This window comes from Phyllosticta citribraziliensis (assembly GCF_038025025.1).
Source record: "Phyllosticta citribraziliensis strain CPC 17464 chromosome Unknown J3D65scaffold_3, whole genome shotgun sequence".
NCBI lineage: Eukaryota > Fungi > Ascomycota > Dothideomycetes > Botryosphaeriales > Phyllostictaceae > Phyllosticta > Phyllosticta citribraziliensis.
Window position 1 is genome coordinate 2128454 of NW_027117340.1, and position 20889 is coordinate 2149342.

General features: G+C 54.1%; 8 protein-coding genes across 8 annotated transcripts; 6 read left to right on the forward strand and 2 right to left on the reverse strand.

The window, feature by feature from the left end:
• The first annotated feature begins 3875 nt into the window (after positions 1 to 3875).
• J3D65DRAFT_617674 (uncharacterized protein) lies at positions 3876 to 5561 on the forward strand. Its single transcript, XM_066799571.1, has 3 exons — positions 3876 to 4889; positions 4939 to 5157; positions 5216 to 5561. Exons 1-3 carry the CDS (start codon positions 4054 to 4056, stop codon positions 5418 to 5420), a joined length of 1260 nt encoding a protein of 419 aa, XP_066658091.1. The 5' UTR covers positions 3876 to 4053; the 3' UTR covers positions 5421 to 5561.
• A 368-nt stretch (positions 5562 to 5929) lies between these two features.
• Positions 5930 to 7400, forward strand: J3D65DRAFT_617676 (esterase). Its single transcript, XM_066799572.1, has 3 exons — positions 5930 to 6756; positions 6809 to 6892; positions 6944 to 7400. The coding sequence occupies exons 1-3, from the start codon at positions 6028 to 6030 to the stop codon at positions 7211 to 7213; spliced, it is 1083 nt and encodes a 360-aa protein (XP_066658092.1). The 5' UTR covers positions 5930 to 6027; the 3' UTR covers positions 7214 to 7400.
• Positions 7401 to 7473: 73 nt separating this feature from the next.
• J3D65DRAFT_617679 (60S ribosomal protein eL22) lies at positions 7474 to 8203 on the forward strand. Its single transcript, XM_066799573.1, has 4 exons — positions 7474 to 7559; positions 7645 to 7710; positions 7766 to 7962; positions 8018 to 8203. The coding sequence occupies exons 1-4, from the start codon at positions 7545 to 7547 to the stop codon at positions 8142 to 8144; spliced, it is 405 nt and encodes a 134-aa protein (XP_066658093.1). The 5' UTR covers positions 7474 to 7544; the 3' UTR covers positions 8145 to 8203.
• J3D65DRAFT_617681 (uncharacterized protein) lies at positions 8087 to 9237 on the reverse strand. The gene is made up of 3 exons (XM_066799574.1): positions 8981 to 9237; positions 8862 to 8921; positions 8087 to 8818 (listed from the first exon to the last, which is right to left on the reverse strand). The coding sequence occupies exons 1-3, from the start codon at positions 9126 to 9128 to the stop codon at positions 8472 to 8474; spliced, it is 555 nt and encodes a 184-aa protein (XP_066658094.1). The 5' UTR covers positions 9129 to 9237; the 3' UTR covers positions 8087 to 8471.
• A 2257-nt stretch (positions 9238 to 11494) lies between these two features.
• J3D65DRAFT_665887 (Cupredoxin) lies at positions 11495 to 13852 on the forward strand (the record flags this gene model as incomplete). Its single annotated transcript, XM_066802873.1, has 8 exons — positions 11495 to 11749; positions 12025 to 12142; positions 12201 to 12242; positions 12296 to 12719; positions 12774 to 12819; positions 12870 to 13252; positions 13311 to 13656; positions 13706 to 13852. The coding sequence occupies 8 exons, from the start codon at positions 11495 to 11497 to the stop codon at positions 13850 to 13852; spliced, it is 1761 nt and encodes a 586-aa protein (XP_066658095.1).
• A 2505-nt stretch (positions 13853 to 16357) lies between these two features.
• J3D65DRAFT_675328 (voltage-dependent anion channel) lies at positions 16358 to 17658 on the forward strand (the record flags this gene model as incomplete). The annotated part of the gene is made up of 5 exons (XM_066803571.1): positions 16358 to 16719; positions 16776 to 17072; positions 17120 to 17162; positions 17212 to 17451; positions 17498 to 17658. The coding sequence occupies 5 exons, from the start codon at positions 16358 to 16360 to the stop codon at positions 17648 to 17650; spliced, it is 1095 nt and encodes a 364-aa protein (XP_066658096.1). The 3' UTR covers positions 17651 to 17658.
• A 16-nt stretch (positions 17659 to 17674) lies between these two features.
• Positions 17675 to 19042, reverse strand: J3D65DRAFT_269419 (uncharacterized protein). Its single transcript, XM_066794949.1, has one exon. It carries the CDS (start codon positions 18954 to 18956, stop codon positions 17712 to 17714), a length of 1245 nt encoding a protein of 414 aa, XP_066658097.1. The 5' UTR covers positions 18957 to 19042; the 3' UTR covers positions 17675 to 17711.
• A 646-nt stretch (positions 19043 to 19688) lies between these two features.
• Positions 19689 to 20516, forward strand: J3D65DRAFT_665890 (uncharacterized protein; the record flags this gene model as incomplete). Its single annotated transcript, XM_066802874.1, has 2 exons — positions 19689 to 19955; positions 20097 to 20516. 2 exons carry the CDS (start codon positions 19689 to 19691, stop codon positions 20514 to 20516), a joined length of 687 nt encoding a protein of 228 aa, XP_066658098.1.
• Between the last annotated feature and the right edge of the window lie 373 nt (positions 20517 to 20889).

The window sequence follows — 20889 nt, forward strand, 5'->3', positions numbered from 1 at the left end:
GTATTCCAAAACCGACATCAGCACTAAGGTAGCTCCTCTCTGCAATTTCATGCGACCTCGCCTCATGAGACAGATTGCATGGAGACATGTTTCGACGGGGACACCAGTCGGAGAATTTCTGGAGACTTTTGGACTAGCCCTTCGACCTGCTACCACCAAGTTCAGTCATGGAAAGTCCGCATCGAGGGTTGTGACAGCTTGCCAGAAACAGCTGCGGCCCTGGCCTTCCGAAACGACGGACAGTGCCGCGTTTCCTTTTCTTCACTTGACCATGGCTTATGCTGCTGACACGTCCGATTTGGGGCGACTCTGAAAGCCTCGGAAAAGCGGCAGGTGGTGAGTGTGCCGGTGCTGCCGTGGTGTTGCGCGACAGGAACCCAAAGTGAGATTGGACGCCAAGGACAAACGAGCCTTGCGGAATCAAACTACCAAGCGCAATCCTCATCGCAGTGATGGAGTATCTCCGCGGCTGAAGCCTCCTTCACAATGGTGAAATCCATCTGTGGAGGTGGAGGTGATGCAGACCCCATCTGGGCGTTGCTCGGTTCCTGTTTGGGCTGGCGTGTGGTGTGTGGTGCGAGAGGCAGATAGACGGGCATTCGTTTCGATACCCGCTCGCTCCTCCTGGCCTACTAGGGACTCCTGAGTCACATCTACCTTCCCAGGACCAGGACCTTTCGACAGGCGGATGTCGTTATCCAGCTCCCTTGGATGGAGGCTTGCTGGTATTTACAAGACCTTGTGTTCTTTGTCACGCGGGTATTCTGCTTACTTGCTTTCCTGGGGCATCCAATGGCCTCTAGGCATTCAAGCTGATTTGTTCAATCCACTTCCAGCTGCATTCAACTCGCTTCCGGAAAACTTCCTGTTGAACGGCTTCTTCGAGACAAGTTGAGTGCAGTCATCACGCTGATATTGCACGCGATCTTTTGAAAAGCATCCCTTCAACTTCAGAGTGCATCAGCTTGGAGAGTCCATCCATCCACCGAGGCAGCCTCTTCCCCTTCTTTGACGTCCTCAATCGGATCCCTCGGCCATCTCCAGGACCGGCAACGCGATGGCAACTCCTCTTAGTCCCAACACTAGTCCCTTAAGACGCCAGAAGACAAGAGACGCAACCTTTGACGAGGCAGTGCATCTTTGGCACCTGCAGCGCCGTTCCCAATTGATGCTGGAACAGTCTATCCGACCCTCGCCAACCCAGATGCAGAGTATAACATTCTGAGTTCAAGTGGGAAGGGAGAGAGTCCGCGGGCCGTCGCAATTGAAAAGATCTCTCATCGCAGACAATCTGTCACGCTGCTTCATACAAAGCGCAAGTTTGACGGGCTCCAGATTTGGACCGTCCATCCAAGAAGCTCCTGGCGTTCTTCTCTGCGGTTTTCGAACGACCGCACCCCACCACCAAAGAAGAGGCCGTCAAGCAATCGTCTCCTACTCCGGTAAGCAAGATGCTCTTTCTGAGACCCCTGAAATCGATCATGGTCTGCCCTATCACTACTGTTTCCAGCGGCGACCAGAGTATACTCACAAGCTGCCACTCTACCTCTACCTCTACCTACTTGTCCGGGTCGATGGCCCTCGAGGCCAACATAGATCTTGCTTCGCCGAGCGAGGAGCATTTCGCCGCCAGGGATTGAGAGAAATCCTCTCCAGAAGTTCGCATACATTCCAAGATTCGAATCGTCTCCGGTCCCAACGACTCACTCCCTCGCCCAGGGAATATCGGAGAAACCACTGCAGTGGGGTCGAAAGACTTTCTGGGTCTACCCGCAGCCGTGGACAACGGCTCTGTAGATACACCTGTGGTAGCGGAACATAGCTTATAAGCGCAACTGGCCGTAGACGACCGCTCCCAAGCTTCATCCACATCAGTGAATGAATGCTCCCCAGACGCAGCCGTAGTGCCAGAAGATCTTATTCTTTGGATTCTCACTGTCCTATGAGCCGAGAAGGAGCAGTCGAGTATACGACGATACGCCAGAGCGAATACGGACAGCTCGTCGGAACCACGAATTCCGGGGGACCCAGTTGTCTCGCATTCTGCAATCAGGGGACACTCAATGTTTACCGTTCGAGGTTTCGTCCGAGTTGGATCAATTGTCTCCTGAAATGACGAAAGAACGTACTGTGTCACTCAGAAGAGTCCTTCAACTGCTAGCGCTTTGACGGGGCCATTTGTGCGAGGTCCGAGCAGTGGCTCTTTGACGTTGAAATGGTGCCCCTGACAGTAAAAGAACAGTCCTTGTCTAGTATCGAACAAGCGCGTTGCTCTTCGACGCCGTCTATCCTATTCCAACCGACTTGACCGTCCTCCGAGACAGCGCAGCGAGCTTTACAAATACTTCGTCGAAGATTTCGGACACAGAACGACAGAATCCCTTCGATAATTTGTCACGTACTAGCAAGGCTCTCTCCTGGCTCATACCATTACATATTCTCGGAAATTAGGGGAGGATATGAACCGCCGCGGAGAAGTTGTCCCATAGCAACTTGGAACTCATGGACTGGATTCAAATCGATCAAGCTTGACAAAGCCCCCTCGACCTAGGTACCTCGGCCCGCACAGCGAGACATTACTGCTTACGAGAATTTTGAGAAAGTTTGATAAACGACCATATTTGTACCTGTTCATTTCAGGCCACAATGAGACTAATCGCTGTGCTTATCCCATTTCGGACTTGGTTTTTTTTCCTTTTTTTTTTTTTCTTTTTCAAGAATACACCCCCTTCCATGTCTACAAAATGGCGAAAAGTTCAGGAAACTCACGGGCGGAGCTATGACTACTGAGAAACAAGGAAGTCGGGGGGCTAGTTGATCAAACCATATGAAAAGAGGCGCCTTTCGCAATAAAGCATGCAAAGGTCACGCAAATTTGCCCTTCCTGACCACGAAGAGTCCACAGCCAGACGCGTCATCAGTGAAAGTGAAAGCGAAAGCGAAAACTTGTAACCATCAACTTTTCGGCAAGCGAACATGAAACAGGCACGGATCTGTTACCACAGCACAGTTAACCACATTCCCTAGCATTTGTATTCAAACCGAGGCTCACGAAAAAGGCGTGGGATGCTTTTACTTGATAGGCCAAATGAACATCCAATGAGAGGCTCTCCCAAACAAGGCGCAGAGAAACAAACAAGCTCAGCCAAAAAGACTTGGCTGTCAGCCGGTGCAAACACAAAGGCCGTCAGCTCCATGCCGTCGGTTGTGCTTAGCCCGCTGTGCTGGTATCCCAGCTTGTCGTAATTCTGTTTGTGCCTTGGGATTTTTTGACGATTCAATTGGGTTGACGTCTGCAAGCACCCTCCCGCGGCGGCATCGACTGCTCCTCCAGCTCTGTCTTTTGCGGCAGCAATGCAACCCGCGCCAGTGGCAGAACTGAAAATATGACGTACAAGAAGGCCTCTTTTGCCGTCCGAGTTTGAGTTCCAAGCCGTCGGTGCCCCCCCATTGCGCCCTTCGGCGCGCATGGCATCAACTGCTCTGAGCACCACCAGCTGTTGGTCACAATAAACTTCCCCAAGTGGCCTCATATAGACTTCAGTTCCCGCGGCGGGCACGACGGCGGCGGGCTGCCGTGCCGGCATTCTTCCCGGCCCAATCATCAGTTTCGTGGGGCCGTCTGCTGCTTACGGAAGCTCGGTGCGAGATGCAGAGGATAGTGCATGGATGGTGGGCGGTGGAGTGGTTGTCTATAACTGACTAACGAGGTGTGACTAGAGGGGCTGGCATGGATGACGGGACAGGGCCTCGAGTTGACCTATGTAGTGGTACCATGCAATGCCGTGTGTTGATGCGGCTAGCCACGCTACTGCGTGGATGGCGAGCAGATAACAGTCCACGGGGCCGGGAATATGTCGTCAGAGCCGATAAGCAAGTGAGCCAGAGAGGGACATGGAGACAAGGAACCGAAGTGTCGAAGACGGGACCGACTACCGGTGCGCGTCTTCTCTCCCGCGTCGCGTCGCTCGCGTGCCAGATTGACAACCTTCAACCTCATCTTTTCATCCTGGTTCCCGTCACAAACTCTTTCGTAATCCGTCAGCCGCGAACATGCTTTTGGCTCTTCCGAGCCAAGTGCTTAGCCAATATGCTTCAGCAGCGACACTTCTTTCAGTCACCGCCTTACTGTTCTTGATCGCCGATGCGATATGGAAGCGCTCTGCCCAAAGGTCGTCATTCGCTTCCACTGGTGGGACGAGTGTCGGAAAAACGTCCTCCTTCTACGGTGCTCGTGACGCTGCTCCCATCGATGTGACGCAAACAACGCCGTACAAGTCGGCTTCCTTTGACCCTACCACCGAAAAACCAGAACAATGGTGGCTCGACGATTACATCTCGGACCGCGTGTACGCGACAACGATGGCCCTCCGGTCACTTCCACCCCATGACTGGCTCCGCATCGATAGCAACTACGCGGCGCGTATGGCGCACAAACGCAATGTTCTCGAAGCCTCCTCATCAGGCACCCTAGGCTATGAAGCGCTATGTTGCGAAGAAGGCGGCGCTGAAGCGTGCGAAGAGTTGCTTGGTCTACTTGTCGAGTATTTGCCACGGCGATTTCCAAGAATTTGGACTCTGGAGCAACAAGAAGGACAGAGGCGCATGAAAAATTTGTCAACAGGAGAGACATCCCTGGTGGATAGACCATACGGGGGAAGGAGTGCGCTCGAAGTGATCGGCAGGATAACGGAAGAAGATCTTGCGATCTTGCTTCCTGGTGGTGAAGGGAAGAGTGCCGACGGTCTAGAGCAGGAATATGTGTTGAAAGCTGCGGTCTCGGCTTTCCCGGCTGGGTTCGACATCAAGGAGAAGATGAACCAGCCCCTTACATCTATCCATGATCCGGTGCCTGCGTACAAGGAGCGGCTGAGAAAGGCCATGAATAAGTGAGCGTCATGTTAAGCGATGTTTACATCGGGCTAATCAGTGGCGCAGGTTCTTCAGCAACTTTGGTCCAGACAAGCTGATGATGAGGGTCAATTGGTCGATCAACGACAAAGAAGAATTCTTTCTCGTCGACGGAGGTCACCTTTACGAAGGTGACGACGGCATCGTAGATGAGAGCGTCGACATCAACCAGGTCCATTTGCGAATCGAGCGACAGGTCCTGCGGAGACTGCCTAAGACTGGTGCGATGTGCATGTTGACCAAGACGTAAGTGACAATCCCAGAGGCAAAGCTGCCCAGCGTAGTAGACTGAGAGCCGCCGCAGTTATTTGCATCGCCTTGTCGACATTGCCGAGTATCCAGGCTTTGCGGCGAGATTAGGAGGGCTTCTGCACAAGCTTCCTGAGAAGCTCGCTTTTTACAAAAGAAGGCCTGTTTGGGGGAAAGTTGTTCTGCAGTATCTGGACGAAATGGCCCAAAGGCATCCTCAGGTCTCCGGTCCACAGCACAGCGGGAGTCAAAAAGAATGAGACTCCAGGTCTAGCTGCAGCAACAGACCACAGCTCCCTAAGCGCATCTGTGCTGGCGGACTACTACTCCTTGTTGGGCGTCACAGTGGAAGTAGATGACTGCTCCCTAGGCGCAGCTACGGCAGTGAACGATAATTCCAGGTGACGATTCCCATGTGGCAAACCTCGCGCAACACGTATCTCCGACGTTAGAACCTCAGATGCTCGTCTTAAGACCGTCTTACATTGTGGCTTGCTCCGAGGTGGATTTTCCCATGGTGCGGAATGCACAGGGTGGTGTTTGTGTCGCCGACGTCGATCTGAAGCCAACCAGTGCCGGATTGCCAGCGCATCGGTCCAAAGGCAGAAAGCCGACCGCGCAGAGGTTTCTAGATGTAGTTGCAGCCCGTGTCTTGATCCATGCCGGGAACGGAGCAGCCGAATCGGTTGGGTAATGGATGGCCCGAAGATTCGCGCAGGGGGTCGTGATAACCGGCCCCGGACTCATCCCCCACCTCTGTAAGCCTTAACATCAGCAGAACCACTTTGAAAGTTGAGATTGCATAACCCACTATCGTTTGACATTGCAGACGTGTTCGAACGCTTCCAGGGATTACCATCACCACCAATGGCGAACGCAAACGCATATCTGCCTCCGCGGGAGACGACGCAGCCACTGCTCAACAGTATTCCGGACAAACTCCTCCCAAGATTTGACCCTGCCTTTGTGGAGCACCATAACAGGAACCAGCGCGGACGCCTTCATACTCATCAAGTTCCAATCGAGTGGTATCGCGCTGATCCCCAAAAGTACGCCATTGTTTGGGGCCGCGAAACATTCCCCAATGCCAAAGTGAAGATCACGGAGGAAAACTGTCCGGTAAAGGATGGTGAAATAGGAATCCGAATCTACGAGCACGTTGACTCTGGGATCACGGGAGAGAAGCGTCCAGTCTACATGAACTTCCACGGGGGCGGCTGGGTTTTTGGAAACTTGGACACCGATCAAGAGTTCTGCAAGATGATAGCGCACAAATTGGGTTGCGTCGTCTTCGATGTCGACTACCGCCTTGCTCCGGAATTCCGGCACCCAACACAAGTACAAGATACTTGGGCCGCCTTCCAGTGGATGCGTCAGCAGAAGTCGGACGAGTATAGGCTCGATTTGGACCGCGTGGCAGTTGGAGGGGCGTCAGCCGGTGGCCATCTCGCTGCTGTGGTGGGTCTCAAGTGCCGTGATGCCGGTATTCCGCTCGCCTTTCAGGTCCTGCATGTCCCTGTGTGTGACATGCACGTCTTTACACCAGATGGGAAGTTGCGTGAGGATTGCTCGTACCCCAGTTACAAGGAGCTCTGGGTATGTCTTTTGGAACCCTTGTAGGTCACTCGCTATTGCTGACACTTTCGAGGAAACCGTGGCGCTCTCTGGCGAGCGGATGACGTACTTCCATAACCACTTTCTTGGGAACCCGAGGCCCAAGGAGTTTGAAAGCGTAAGTCTGATGCCCGGGGGCACCCTCTCTTGAAGCTCACTGAATCGGCAGCACTGGGAAATCTCGCCGATTCGGCATCCGAATCTGGCTGGGCTGGCACCCGCTTTCATCGCAACGGCAGAGATGGATCCATTGAGAGACGAAGGTGAGGCCTATGGTAAGAAAATGCGAGAGGCTGGCAATCAGGTTGAGATCTGGCGGGCTCCTGGCGTCCCGCATACATTTGGAATCCTTGGCGGTGTCCTGGAGACTGGTAGGCAGTTCAACAAGAAGGTCGTCGAGGAGCTGGCAAAGGCGTTTGGGGTTACAGTGCTGGCGTAGGCGTTGCGAAGTTGGTGGGGATCTGGATCAAGGCAGGCTTTTGAGCCAGAAAATTGATGACGACCCGAGTTGGCAAAGGCATTTCAATGGAGTTGCAGAGCGTGGTGTTGTCGCGAAATGCTGCGAGTTGGTGGCATGAGTCGTTCTGCACGGGCCGCCAGACCTCTGCCGAGTCATTTGACGCTAGTCCGCGAAGGGCACGTCAAGCGAGCGGCACGGAGAAAATCCATCGCCAACGCTCGTTCGCTGCACCTCCAGTCGCGACTATTTGAACCAGGCGCAGGATATCCATCTCTTTGCGCACCCAACGACAACACATCACATCGTCAAAATGGTTCAGGGACCTGTACGTTCACCCAAATCGCTTTGCTGCCTGCCGACCTCTTGAATGAGTCCTCGGCCATGAGAGCAGTAGGCTAAGTGTTCAATAGAAGAGACCTCACGGCGCCGGCGGCATCAAGGGCGGCCCCAAGAAGAACCAGAAGATCACGAAGAAGGTATGACGGATTGTTCTCAAGCTTGCCGTCGCATTGGAGCTCACAAGTCCCGCAGTTCATCATCAACGCGTCGCAGCCCGTCAGCGACAAGATCTTCGACATCACCGCCTTCGAGAAGTTCCTTCACGACCGCATCAAGGTCGATGGCCGCACCGGCAACCTCGGCGACACCATCCAGATCTCTCAGCAGGGTGACGGAAAGATCGAGGTCATCGCCCACCGCGAGTTCTCTGGTCGCTACCTCAAGTACCTGTGAGTTGGACCGACAGGGCACACGCCACATACAACGGCTGACGCATATTTTCAGGACCAAGAAGTTTCTCAAGAAGCAGCAGCTCCGTGACTGGCTCCGCGTTGTCTCCACCGCCAAGGGTGTCTACGAGCTCCGCTTCTTCAACGTCGTCAACGACGAGGCCGAGGAGGATGACGAGTAGAGCAAGATACCCATGATATCAAATGAAATAGCATGAAGAGCTCTTGCCTCTCATCTTGGCAATCCTCACAAGCACTCCCTTCGCAAACTTCGTGATTGCTCAAATCTGGGTCGTGAAACAGTCAAACATTCGAAATGGCTAATCTACAATTTGCGCAAAACCAACGTGGAATTGAAGGAAGGTATTCAAGCTGGAGCGCATTCTACCGCTACCAAGAGGTAGTCTTTACACACGCTAAGAAGTGAATAGGCCCTTGATGCAACCGCTTTCGTCAATCAGAATGAAATGGCCTTGGTCGATAACGTTTCCAAGTGATCCCTTGGCCTCCTAGTTTTTGTCCTTGGTCACTGGAACTGGTGATTGCGTCCTGAGCTGGACGGCAGTCGCGCTATCATCAGTCGTTGAGGTAGGATCCCACTTGATGAGATAAAGTCCATCCGTCTCTGTGGGAGTGGCGCGGTAATTCATCTCAATGTCCCCAGAGCTTGAAATATGATATGCCCAAGCACCGTACAGCCCAAAGCCCGTGGTAGTCCCCGAGTCTTGCGAGGTCGACACGCTGACGGTCTCCAGCCCCGAGTCGGAAGCTTGAATTGTCCAGTAACCGGTGCTGGATCCATTGGAACTGTCGACAGTGACGTGCCAGGTCGAGTCTCTGGCATCATCCGTGGAAACTACAAAGTCAGAGACGAAACATCAAGAGCAAGGAACGCTTACTGGTCAGGTTGGAAATGCTTGACTTGTCCAAGGAAGACGAGTCACCCGCGTATACGAGGCCTAATAATATGGTCAGCAAACCATGCCGGAGTCGAACGACGTAATTCGACTGAGCCCACCATCGGATGCGAAGACATTCAGTCCGACCATGTCCTCCCCCGAGTATGCGAACAGCTTGAAGTTCTCGGCCCGAGGCCTCAACACGGCACATCCACCCTGATGGACGACAGCCAAAAAGACTGCCGCCAGTGGCAAGATCGACTTCATTTGAAAGATTCAAATCGCAAGAGAAGGCTTGGAAGGAAAGTGAAAGAATTCGGGCTTGAATGAACGGACAGGCGAGTTCTAACACCCGAGCGAAAAAATACTTTGAAAAGGACGTGCCACGATTAAGTATCATTGCGACTACTGCCGGGAAAGCACGAGGCTGGATTTTACATGCGTATCTGAGGTCCACAACCCTCGGGCGCTTGTCGCTCCGAACCAGCCCCTGCAGTACTCGCAGCTGAAGGGTCAACGGGCCACGAGGATTGCGTACACAACACACCAGCCGCAGCGACGGGTGCCCCTGCCGAGCCCGAAGACACATGTACGTCTTACTCGCGGCCTGAATCAAGTGCGCCTCTGAACGCCGCGTGGTTGTCCAAACGGATGAGGATTACTGTTTCGGACGGGCCAAGATGCAGCCTGTAAGCACGTCCGCTCTCCGCGTCTGCACGTCGGCGGTACCAAGGCTGCACCACCATTCAGCCAGGTACCTGTACCGACAGGCAGCTGCTTCTCAGGTGACGCGCGTTCACCAGCACCCGTCGTGCATTTCCAACCTTTGTATAGCGTCTCTTCGTCGTCAACGTACATGACGATCATGAACCTCGACATCCAACAAGACCCAGTCCTGAAGTCGGCCAGGATGTCTTATCCGCCGCCAATTGTCGGGACAAGGGTATATTCTTCAATCCCGCACTCGGGTGAGCCCTGCAGTGACGCCCGAAGCTCGAGCTCCTCGGCCGGTCTCGCCTACTTTGAATCACCTGGACGCGGAGAATGTTTGGAGTTTTATGGCCATGCAATCCTCGCTCTGGAGTCAGCATTTCCAAAGAAGGATAGCACAGCGAGGAGCTGAATTAGCGAGCTCGAATCCCCGTCATGATCATCGGAATGGCAGCGTTGCTCGACATCTCATCACCAGCTTGGCCTTGGGGCCAAGTCTGCCGCTCATAGAAGTGGCAACAAGAATGCGTGATTTGCCGCGGGGAATCTGGAAAGTCGGGTCACTGGACAGGGGTCTTCGCCAACAGTTCTTACACCTCACACCGTGCGAAAGTCTGCGCCCAGTCCGCAGCGTTGGGAATTCGGCGAGATGCTGACGCAGATCGTGGAAACTCGCCAATCCGGGGTGAATCCGCCCCACAGGGTGCCACGGCGCTCGGGGGCCAACCTTACCCGAACACTTTTACATCGACATGGACTACTCAAGCTTGTTGCATTCACCAAATAACAGCCAATACCAGGGATGCTGTGCTTGCTGTAGGGATTTTGTTCCTGGCCGAGGCGTCGCTGGAACGCTCCTCGAGAGCATGCACGACTCGGCACCGTTTTGTCCCTTCCGCTTACGTTCACGCTTCGTATGTGTGACTGTCCAGGCCAACAGTTCGTACCAAGACCCATGTTGCGGCGCAGCCTTACGACTCTTTCACTGCTCATGTGCTGCACCTTTGAAAAGCATGCACAGCCAGCTGTTTCTGCGCTTATCAAGCATGGCGCTCTGCAACCCTCGCCCCGCTACAGCCACGGCGAAAGAGTCGTGGCATATTTTGACCGTTCCGACCGTTTGCAAGGAACATGGAATCCAAGACCCATTTTTGGCCGCCACCAGTGTCAGCTGGCTGATCTATCCGTCCAAACTTGGCAACGCATCGTCATCAGTCAGGCAATGTACTGATGCGAGAGGCAAGGCCTTCGTCAGCTTTGGTGCAAACAGGGGAAAGCGAGTCTTGATCGGAGCTTTTGATAACTTCTAGGCAGCCTTGCACCTGATGGGGTGGTCTCACGACATGTCGACAAGTATTGAAGCGTCTGCATGCAATCTTACTATCCCGATGTTACTGGGGAAAAATCGGCCTGACCGGATCTCGGTTTGAATGCTTCCACCACGCGGAACAAGCGCCCAGGGCTGCGATTTCTGGTCAGCTACACCACCGTAATCGCAGTCTGGGCGCTGGCGGATGCTGCGGTACGTTCTTGATGTCTACGTTGTCGCTAAGGCCCACAAGTTGGACAAGGTGCAGTGCATCTGCAGCCCAAGGCTGCATTTCTTTGCGGACGAATTGTATTGAACGTGCATCGCCTGCGGCCGGCGAGACATCCAATCGAGGTCAAGCGCAAACAGGCACTCCCGAGAAGGCTTCAGGAGAAGGATTGAAGCTGAGAAGATGTGCTATCTTTGAGAACAAGCTTGAAAAGAGGCTCATCTGACCCTCCATCTTACGGTTTGTATAATAGGTCCAACTTCAGCCATTGCGAAGGCAAAGCAAATCATTCCTTCTCTTTCCAGTCTTTGGTTGACCACGCTCACTGCTTGTTTAAACCTTGTTTCCTCTTTTTTCTTCTGTACAGGTCCAGGGTTGCCCAACATGTGGACTTCTCTGTTGGCCAACGTCTTGCTATTTGGGTCTCTCGCAGTCGCTTATCCACAAGCATCCGTGACTGGAAATGGAACTTCACCTTCGTCCACTTCTGCTACAGCAACACCAACCCAGAACACAACATCGACAGCTCCTACTGCAATTTGCTCCGGCAACACGGCTAGCGACAGAAGCCAGTGGTGCGACTATGACCTCTCCACGAATTACTATGATGAGGTCCCGAACACTGGCGTCACCGTCGAGGTAAGTGCTTAAACACTGTGTTCTTCGAACATGTTCTCTTTCGCTTCACTATTTGCCTGCCAAAAATGGTCGGCCGATTACTTGAGGTCGGCGGTTTTTTAGCTCCGCATGCATATGTACATCTCCGTCGTATTCTGCGTCAGCCCTAAACTCGTATCACGGCTCTCCAACCTTTGGTGTACCTTGCATCAAAGCTCCTGGAATCCCCTCAAGGCACCGATGCTCTATTGCTTCCTGATGTCATCTTGCGAGGCGTCTGACTAACAGTTGTCCAGTACTGGTTCGACGTTGTCAACATGGATGCTGCGCCAGATGGATTCTCGCGCCCCATCATGGCTGTCAATGGAACGGTACCTGGTCCCGCGATCGAATGCAACTGGGGTGACACAGTCGGTACGGAGCCTCCCGACTCCTCCCGCCTAGGGCAAAACATTGGTTCTGACTTCAGCAGTTGTTCACGTGAGGAACAGTTTGACGAACGGCAATGGAACCGGTACGCTTTCCTCCTTGAATTGGAAAACACACTGCTAACATTCGGCCGAAAAGGCATTCACTGGCACGGCATTCGTCAAAACTGGACCAACTATGAAGATGGAGTCCCTTCCGTCACTCAGTGCCCCATAGCCCCTGGCGACTCCATGACTTATACATGGAGGGCAACAGCCTATGGCTCGACGTGGTATCACAGTCATTTCTCCCTTCAAGCCTGGGAAGGTGTTTTCGGCCCCATCATCATTCATGGGCCTGCCTCTGCCAACTACGACGTGGATCTCGGCCACCTCATGTTGAGCGATTGGAGCCACCAGACTTCTTTTGAACTCTATTCCTACGCCCAGACTCAAGGTCCCCCGCCGATCGACAACGGTCTTCTCAATGGTATGAATGTCTGGAATAATTCTGGCACCCTCGAAGGCTCCCGCTGGGAGACCAATGTATCCTCGGGAAGCTCCTACCGTTTGCGTCTCGTGAAGTAAGTATCTACGCGACACTCACAGCGCAGAGATGCTAATGCGTGGTCTTACAGTACTGCCATCGATACACACTACAAGTTTGGTATTGACAACCACACTGTAAGCAATATCTCGCCGACTGCTGCCGTCAAGCGCTGACCAAATCGTAGCTTACTGTCATCGCGATGGATCTGGTCCCAATCAATCCGTACACCACCGATGTCCTAGATATCACAATGGGCCAACGCTACGACGTCATCGTCAACGCCGACCAAGGAAGCGGCGACTACTGGGTTCGCGCCGTCCCGCAGTCGAGTTGCTCTTCCAACAATAACCCTGACGACATCCGAGGAATCCTCCGCTATGATGCTTCTAGCACAGCAACTCCTACGACAACGCCGTACACCAAGTTCAACAATACTCTTTGCGTGGATGAGCCGTACGAGAGCCTAGCCCCCTACATGTCTGTGTCGCCCACAAACCCCACGACCGGCGGTGACGATCTGGACGTGACCGTCGGCACCGTCAACAACCTCTTCAAGTGGTACATCAGGTCAGTAACATGAGCAAGAAGCGCCTTGATCTCGTCCTTTCTGACGTATCTATTTCAGCAACCGCACCTACGAGGTCCCGTGGGAAGACCCGACGCTCGAGTCCATCTACAACAACGACACCAACTGGTCCGACAACGACCACGTCGTCACCCTCGACCAGGTCAACGAATGGGTCTACTTCGTTATTGAGACATCGCAGGGCGTACCGCATCCGATGCATTTGCACGGTCATGATTTCAGTATCCTCGCGACGGGCAATACGACGTACGACAGCTCCGTGGCGCTCAACACGGCCAACCCGCCGCGCCGCGATACGGTCAACCTGCCCACCATCGGCTACGTGGTGATTGCCTTCTTGACCGACAACCCCGGCGCGTGGCTTATGCACTGCCATATCGGATGGGTGAGTTTTTGGGGGAACAAGCATTGATGGTGGCTAACACGTATCGCAGCACACAAGCGAAGGCCTCGCCATGCAGTTCGTCGAGCGGGCCAGCGAGATCGGCGACAGCGGGATCGACGTCCTGAACTCCGTCTGCGATGCGTGGGACGCGCATGTGGCAGAAGAAAACATCGAGCAGGACGACTCGGGCGTGTAGAAAGCCACGCTCACGACTTCACTCGTTCGTCTTCCTTCCAGCATTTTTATATCCACTTGTTTTTCTCCTCGGCGTGCGGCGGACGGCTTGGCCTGGTTTGGAAACATTTGAAATCTACTACTTTTTCAGTGTTCGTTTTTGCTATTTAGCCGTTTTCTTCTCCTCCACTATGGTATTGTGGAGGAGGAGCCGGAAAGAGACGTGGTCGCCAGAAACGGAAACATCGTTCGTGCAGCAGTTGGATCATGCCGACTGGACTGGAGCTGGATTGTTCAGGCCTGGAACTGTATAGAATGAGCCACACTCATCTACCGCGGACCTCTTGTTTTGCATACCATCATCTCGGGACTTGTAATATCGAACCGAAATATCATCGCATTTGGGAGACGTGCCAGATGTTCAAAGACCTTAATTGGTTTGGAGCCTCTTTGCTCCGCAGATGCTTGAATTGAAGTTCAGGAAGACCGCAGAAGATGTTTGTTTACCATTGCTGTCGACAAGACATAGAAGTCAATTGCGGAAGGTCCCAGCACACTCCTTCGACGTTCTACAAATTGGCCAGGTCTAGAACAGCCAAGAGCCCCGAACCACAAGAGGATAGCTCCCATAGAAGCCGCCTCCCGCCCGCTGTCAACGAGTCGAGGCAGCAAGCAAGAAAGCGAGCAAGCAAGCCTTCCAGTGGCCAGCCCGCCGACCATTCCGCCGCCGCCGTCGCGCGAACCGCTCCCACAGCCGCTCCCGCAGCCGCCACTCCGCTTCCGCTCGGGAGACCGGCATTTAGCGCCAGGGCGGCGGGCAGCCTAAAATTCGGAGTGGAAACGGGGCTGAGGGCGTCTGTGCCTCGCCAGCAAAGAATCGAAACAATAATTTGTCAGTTCCCCCGTGCTGTCATATTCGCCAGTCGTTCGTGGAAAACGGGATCGACACTTCGTGATTGAGAGGATCAGCCCGGCTACAGGTACTCCATGACACTGCAGCCAGGGGGGCTCTTGGGGGTACCTAGACCGGTCAACATTTGGGACCAAACAACTTGGAGCCCTCAAAAGCCGTTTAGTGGCCGACCGGCCAACTGCCTGCCCCAAGCGTCGCCCAAAGGACTTTCTCGAGGCTTACGCTGGCAAAGCCGGCAGCGCGCTGCAGCATATGTAATAACAGCTCGCTCTCGCTTGCTCTTCGGCCAGATCGGCGCTCATTCGGAGCACGCACCGTCATCCAGTCCTCGATCCTTCCCGAAACCGATCCATTGGTCCCGACGCTGGCTGGCTGGCGGCGAAAGGGTAAAAAATCAAACTGCCTTTGATCGCGCCGCTGCCACCTGCCTTTCGGCACTCCTCCAGCTGCAATCACAGGCATGACGATAACGACAGGCCTGCCGCAGGTCTCGGCATGGCCGGCATCCAGCTCGTCAGTGTCGCAACCACCAATGGCAGAGTTCACGAAGCGAGCGTGCGGAGGAGCAGTGGAGCTGCTGAGAGGAGCGTCGGGCTTGGCGGCTGCTTGGCTGATGGCGGAAACGCCCGTCGTTTGGGGCTCAGTGTCCGTCGGCGGGAATTTTGATTGTTTTGAACTGGACAGAGGCGCGTATTCGCGGCGAGTCAAAAGGGTCTGTGTGGGCGGCGGTGGTGGTGCGTGGTGAGGCCGAATTCAGTTGGGCAAATTTTTCCGCCCGGGGGCTACTTGGGGTCGCTGTTAAGGCCAGGTCCAAAGATTGATGACTCGCTCGGTGACCTGCTGCGGTGACGACTGTTGTGTCATACAGCCCTCGCGATAGCTCTTGGGTTCCTGCCTTGTTCCTTTGGTCCTGTTGCAGCTGCGTTTGACCTTCTCTTCCAACAGGCACAGGCAATTTTTCAACAAAAGCCTGCGCCTCGCGCCGAACCGCAATTAGCCACCCGGCAAACACATACGATCTCTTCCTCGCAGTCCAGTCCATCGTCATTGTCTGTCGGCAGTCCATCTTGAGCGTGTCTCTATCAGTCTCCCGGACTTTGCAGTTACCGCCGTCGTTCGTCATCGATAGGACCCCTCTTCAACACATGCTCGAAGCAACACCAAGTCCTCACCAGTACCAGCCTGCCACCAGGATGCCTCCACCTTGGATGCACCCGGCTCTGCAGGACACGGACTCTGAGAAGTCCATGCCGCGGTCCGGAGGCCGTCCGCCATGGTTCAACTCATTGCCAAGCAGCGATTCTCAACCCAAGAGTCTCGCTGCTTGTGGGGTTCCTAATAGTGTATGCCCGCACGGAAATGGAAGCACGGCGCTGCTTGCGTCTCAAGGAATAGTACCGGTGCCAGATGGAGAGGCAGAAAAACCGTCGACAACATCGTCATCAGAGATAGCTTCGTTGCGTGCGCCACGGTGTCTTGAAGGTGAGGATGGCGGGAGCATTCTGTGGAAGCTCATAAAGAACTATACGCCTTCGTGGGTGAGTACCCCCAATTGAATGCTCTTCCAAGCTCTTTTCCAAAGCACGTAGCTTACTCCGGCAGTACTCCATAACCATGGCCACCGGGATGGTAGGGCTCATGCTCCATGCTTTCCCATATTCGAACGACTCCATACCCATCATCTACGCCGTCCTCTTCATCATCAACATCATTACGTTTCTTGCCATCACCATCTTGACCATCTTGCGCTACGCACTCTTTCCCAAGACATGGAGCGCAATGTTGCGCCACCCGATGCAGTCTCTTTTTCTTGGATGCTGCCCCATGGGTCTGACCACACTAATCAACCTCTTCATCTTTGTTTGTATAGAGGATGCGGGATGGAATTCCTCGTGGGCGCCGTATTTTGCTTGGGCGCTGTGGTGGGTCGACGTCGTGATGGCGTTGGCTTGCTCCTGCGGATTGCCGTTTTTGATGTGCGAGCCCCAATGTCTCATCTGATTTGCTGGTCCAGGCTGACCTGACATGACAGGATGTATGTGCACCCAAGCACAAATCTTTCAGCAATGACGGCAGTGTGGCTGCTTCCGGCCGCCACGCCAATTGTTACAGCTTCGAACGGTGCCACGGTCGCTTCTATCCTGCCGAACCAGTCGCATGCCATGATCACTCTGCTCACAAGCTTTGTCTTGTGGGGCATCGGTTTCCCAATGGCCCTCCTGACACTGGCCATCTACTTTCATCGTCTGGCCATGCACAAGCTCCCGCCGCGCGAGATGATCATCACCGTATTTATGCCGTTGGGTCCGATTGGGCAGGCGGCTTACACGTGAGTACCCGGAGTGTCGTTCCGCAGACGGATACTGATCTTTTCAGGATTATGAATCTCGGAAAAGAATCTCTGGTTTTGTTCCCAAAGGTAGGCAGTCATTCCAAGCTCTTTCTCAACCTCAACTGACCACTCATAGACTGGAACTCTTCACGAATTGGCCGGTGATGTCCTGTACATCATGGGATTTGGTGTTGCCATCATACTGTGGGGGTTTGGTCTCGTTTGGGGATTTTTCGCCGTCGCCTCTGTCACGCGCTCCCGATTTCCGTTCAACATGGGATGGTGGGGATTCACGTTTCCGACAGGCGTTTACGTGCTAGCAACGTTGCAGCTAGGAGCCGAACTTCCGTCGGCTTTCTTCAATATCCTTGGCATGGTAGGTTGCGTCTTCGAACTTGGGAAAAACCAACTGACGATCTTAGATCATGGGTATCGTCACAATCCTGATTTGGTTTCTCACGGTCGTCGTTACGATTCGCAAAACTCTTCTCGGACAAGTTTCATTTGCAGCATGTCTGCAGCGATCAGAAACATTCCGGCGGTGGAGGAAAGGCCACAATAACGACAGCGTGTAATGGCGACAAGACAATAATGTTAATACAAATCTTTCTCATCTCCAGGCTCAGACCAGATCTTTCATGTCAAGCTTAGGTTTTCGAGGTCGAAAGTCGGGTCGTAGTCCGTTCGATCTCGAAGATCCATCCACTTGTCCAATCCGACCTTAGTCCAACCCCGTTCTCTCAAGATTCCCAGGCGCTCTTCATCGTCAATCATATCGGTGAGGTGGCGACAGCGATAGTCACGACAAGTGACAGACGTCAGGCTCCTCAACCGCGGCCAAGCGAACGCTATCCCCAGCATGTTGTAGCTGAACCTGAGTTCTTCCCAAAGATCGGCGTGCTGAGCACGAAGCATGCGATCCGGATCGTCCATGATGTTGGAATCAGGGTCGGGTGCAAGCTGACAGTCAAATGCCCGATTTCCCAACTCAAGGGCCGCAGGAGAACTTTGATTTCTCCAGGCAAGCTCGCTGATCAGCCACTCGAGCACTGGCTGCAGGTTTTCGCTGATTGGAAAGATGGCGACGTACGTCAGAGATTGTGGTACGTAGGAATCCACGTCTTTTTGGAGCAAATCGCCGAGAATGCTTGGGGAACGCTTGTACTGGTACTCGTACAAGCTGTATGCCTTGATGGAGGATCCTTCGTTGTATCCGACATGGGACCAGCGTCTCTTTGTCATGAGCGGGGCGGCAGGATTCAAATGTCTCGTCTCTCTTGGACACATTTCGGGCGGTTCAGCGCCAAAATGCTCTGGGTCCTGTCGCAACTCGACCAAGTGGTAGGGCATGTCGAAAGCCCAGGCATCCACGAAGCATCTTCCAGGTGAGCCTGTCAATGTCGCAAGGCTAGTCGGTGGGGCGGCAATTTTGACAATTTGTGGCTCAATGCAAGAGAAAATGGTGTCCCAGAAGTCAATAGCCTGGTCTTGGTTGATTTTCCGATCATTGGCGCTCTCGGGGACGATCTCGATGCTCGTACAAACCACAAAGGTCTTGACATGTCTGTTCATCTCATTCCGCTTTGAGAAGTCCAAAAACTTGGCAACTTCTGGTCCAAGGTCTCGCAACCAGTAACGATTCGTGGTGGATCTGCGGGACGCCCCCTGTAACGAACCCAGTGAGATCCTGGCATGGCGAAAGAGGGCCGGTATCACAATGCGGCGCCAGGAACGGTTGACAAGTGACAGACTCTTGAGGGTGCGTTGTTGGGAGCAAGCAAAGTGCTGAGACGGCTCTTCAAAGAAACGCGTGGTTGACGGAGGCTCGGAATCGAGGTAGGAGAGGATTTGCAGGCGCAACTCGTTGGGGATCGCGTCCATGATGATGTGGATAGGAGATGAAGGGAGAAGAATGGAGCAGTTGCTCGGTGCGAGAAGCGATGTTGACCACCTAAGCACCAGAAGGGAGGGCGTGACGGGCCGCCCCCGCGCCCTCCCTGGTGACGTCGGTCGGCTGGCTGTTCGGCCAGCTCGGTCGGGCTCGGGGGGAACCAACTCCACAACCACATCTCATCCCTTATTCCCGGATCACCATGACCTTCGACATGATCATTTGCGCGACATCACGAACCCCGATCCGTCAGCTGTCTCATGGCCATGACCCCACCTGTACATCCACCCACAACCGCTCGGCTGCCACGATTTCTTCGAAGCAACCTCGTATCAGCGTGACATTCTTGCCGTTCCGAGACCCTTGATTCTCTCCAGGCCCAAACAGGCATAAAGATCACCATGGCCAAAGGCTACTGGCCCTTTGCATTCAAGAATAGCAGCAGTCGAGGCTGTTGATTCGCGACGTTTCGTTGCGAGCCGCTCTTGGGCCCACGCTACGCAACTCCGCAGGGTTTGCATACTACTGCGCACCAAGACCATCTCTTAAGTGATTTCAGTGCCTCTCTTTGTCTCCAAGCAACGGCCATCTGGTTGCCGCTCAGTTCCTCCAACTTGTTGTACATCTCACTCAACCCGTCTATAAATCCAACCATTTGCGCCAAACAGTTTCCAAAGAACCGAGTTCCTGCATTCGTTCAAACCAACAAAAGCTTTATGACCATGCTCTTCAAATCCAAACTTCTGCTCAGCCTGCTGAGCTTGTGTCCCACATCACTGGGCTTTTCTCAACTCAAGTCGAGGGACACTGCTCTGACTGGCCTTTACACCTTGACATCCTATGCCCCAGGAAACGCCACGCTCAACGGAGGCAAATTTCAAGGCCGGGGAGGTCTCCTCATTCCTAGAATTGGCTCGTACTGTCCGTCGTTTGTCGGAACTTCGTGCCCAAATGGCACCGACAGCGTCTTCAGCAACTCTCTCTATCCGGTAAGCCCCTGCATTCTTCACCCTGCCCCGCATGTCCACCTGATGCCACAGACTTGGGGCTCAGGGCACATACCACACATATCTCTATCCTCACCCAGCAATAGACATGCCACAGAGCGCAAACTAACATGGCACACACAGTCCTCAATGGTGCCCGGTGGCCAAGATCTCTACGTCGACGTCAACGGCCAGATAGGCATCACCGTGCAGCACTCGCACAGCATCCCCTACGGCGCATATTGGTCGTACCAAGGATGGAACTGGGTGGCGCTGGAGCAGTGCAGCGGCAACCAGTGCGGCTGCCCCGTCGGCGACGCCCGCTACAACTGCACCAAGCCCACCGGCTACTTCACCTTCAAGGCGCCGCCGCCGTTCAACGGCTCCAACCCTCCAGGCTACGTTGGCGGCGTCATGGCCTGTCCCTCCCCGTACGACCCCACCGGCACCCAGCTGCTGGCCTGGGCCGTCACACCCCAGTTCAACCAAAGTGGCTGCACGCCCATCGTCGGGCTGGGGACTCATCCTTACTCGGGAATCAACCCGCCCGTCTGGTCGTACTGAGTGCGCTGTGTGGGGCAGGAGACGCGGCATGGAGCGTGGTTGTGTTGGCGGGGGAGAACAAAAGAATGACGCGCGTGCAGCGCGCGCTGGATGGACGGCTGGCTGCTTCTCGTTGCCCTTCTTCGTCTGCGGTTCTCTTGCATATCTAAAATTCTTGATCTGTGGCTTTCCCCGCATGCTTGATTCGGAAGTCTATTTGTGCGCGCATTGCGAGTTTGTGTTTGCATTAGTCTTCAAGGGAGAGTGTCACGGTGTCGAGGTAATCGAGGACTGGGGCAACTCAACTTGTGACAGATCCTCATGTGAGCTTTGTGGGATGTGAGCCTTTCAATTGACGACTCGTCCAGTTTTATCGCAAGGCTGGGCACCGGGT

Coding starts and splice junctions, on each gene's coding strand:
- J3D65DRAFT_617679 (XM_066799573.1), top strand. Junction 7,711..7,765: donor ACCAGAAGATCACGAAGAAG/GTATGACGGATT, acceptor CAAGTCCCGCAG/TTCATCATCAACGCGTCGCA. Junction 7,963..8,017: donor GGTCGCTACCTCAAGTACCT/GTGAGTTGGACC, acceptor GCATATTTTCAG/GACCAAGAAGTTTCTCAAGA.
- J3D65DRAFT_617681 (XM_066799574.1), bottom strand. CDS start 9,128: ATGAAGTCGATCTTGCCACTGGCGGCAGTCTTTTTGGCTGTCGTCCAT. Junction 8,922..8,980: donor GAATGTCTTCGCATCCGATG/GTGGGCTCAGTC, acceptor CCATATTATTAG/GCCTCGTATACGCGGGTGAC. Junction 8,819..8,861: donor AAGCATTTCCAACCTGACCA/GTAAGCGTTCCT, acceptor CTGACTTTGTAG/TTTCCACGGATGATGCCAGA.
- J3D65DRAFT_617676 (XM_066799572.1), top strand. CDS start 6,028: ATGGCGAACGCAAACGCATATCTGCCTCCGCGGGAGACGACGCAGCCA. Junction 6,757..6,808: donor CCAGTTACAAGGAGCTCTGG/GTATGTCTTTTG, acceptor GACACTTTCGAG/GAAACCGTGGCGCTCTCTGG. Junction 6,893..6,943: donor GGCCCAAGGAGTTTGAAAGC/GTAAGTCTGATG, acceptor CTGAATCGGCAG/CACTGGGAAATCTCGCCGAT.
- J3D65DRAFT_269419 (XM_066794949.1), bottom strand. CDS start 18,956: ATGGACGCGATCCCCAACGAGTTGCGCCTGCAAATCCTCTCCTACCTC.
- J3D65DRAFT_617674 (XM_066799571.1), top strand. CDS start 4,054: ATGCTTTTGGCTCTTCCGAGCCAAGTGCTTAGCCAATATGCTTCAGCA. Junction 4,890..4,938: donor CTGAGAAAGGCCATGAATAA/GTGAGCGTCATG, acceptor TCAGTGGCGCAG/GTTCTTCAGCAACTTTGGTC. Junction 5,158..5,215: donor ATGTGCATGTTGACCAAGAC/GTAAGTGACAAT, acceptor GAGCCGCCGCAG/TTATTTGCATCGCCTTGTCG.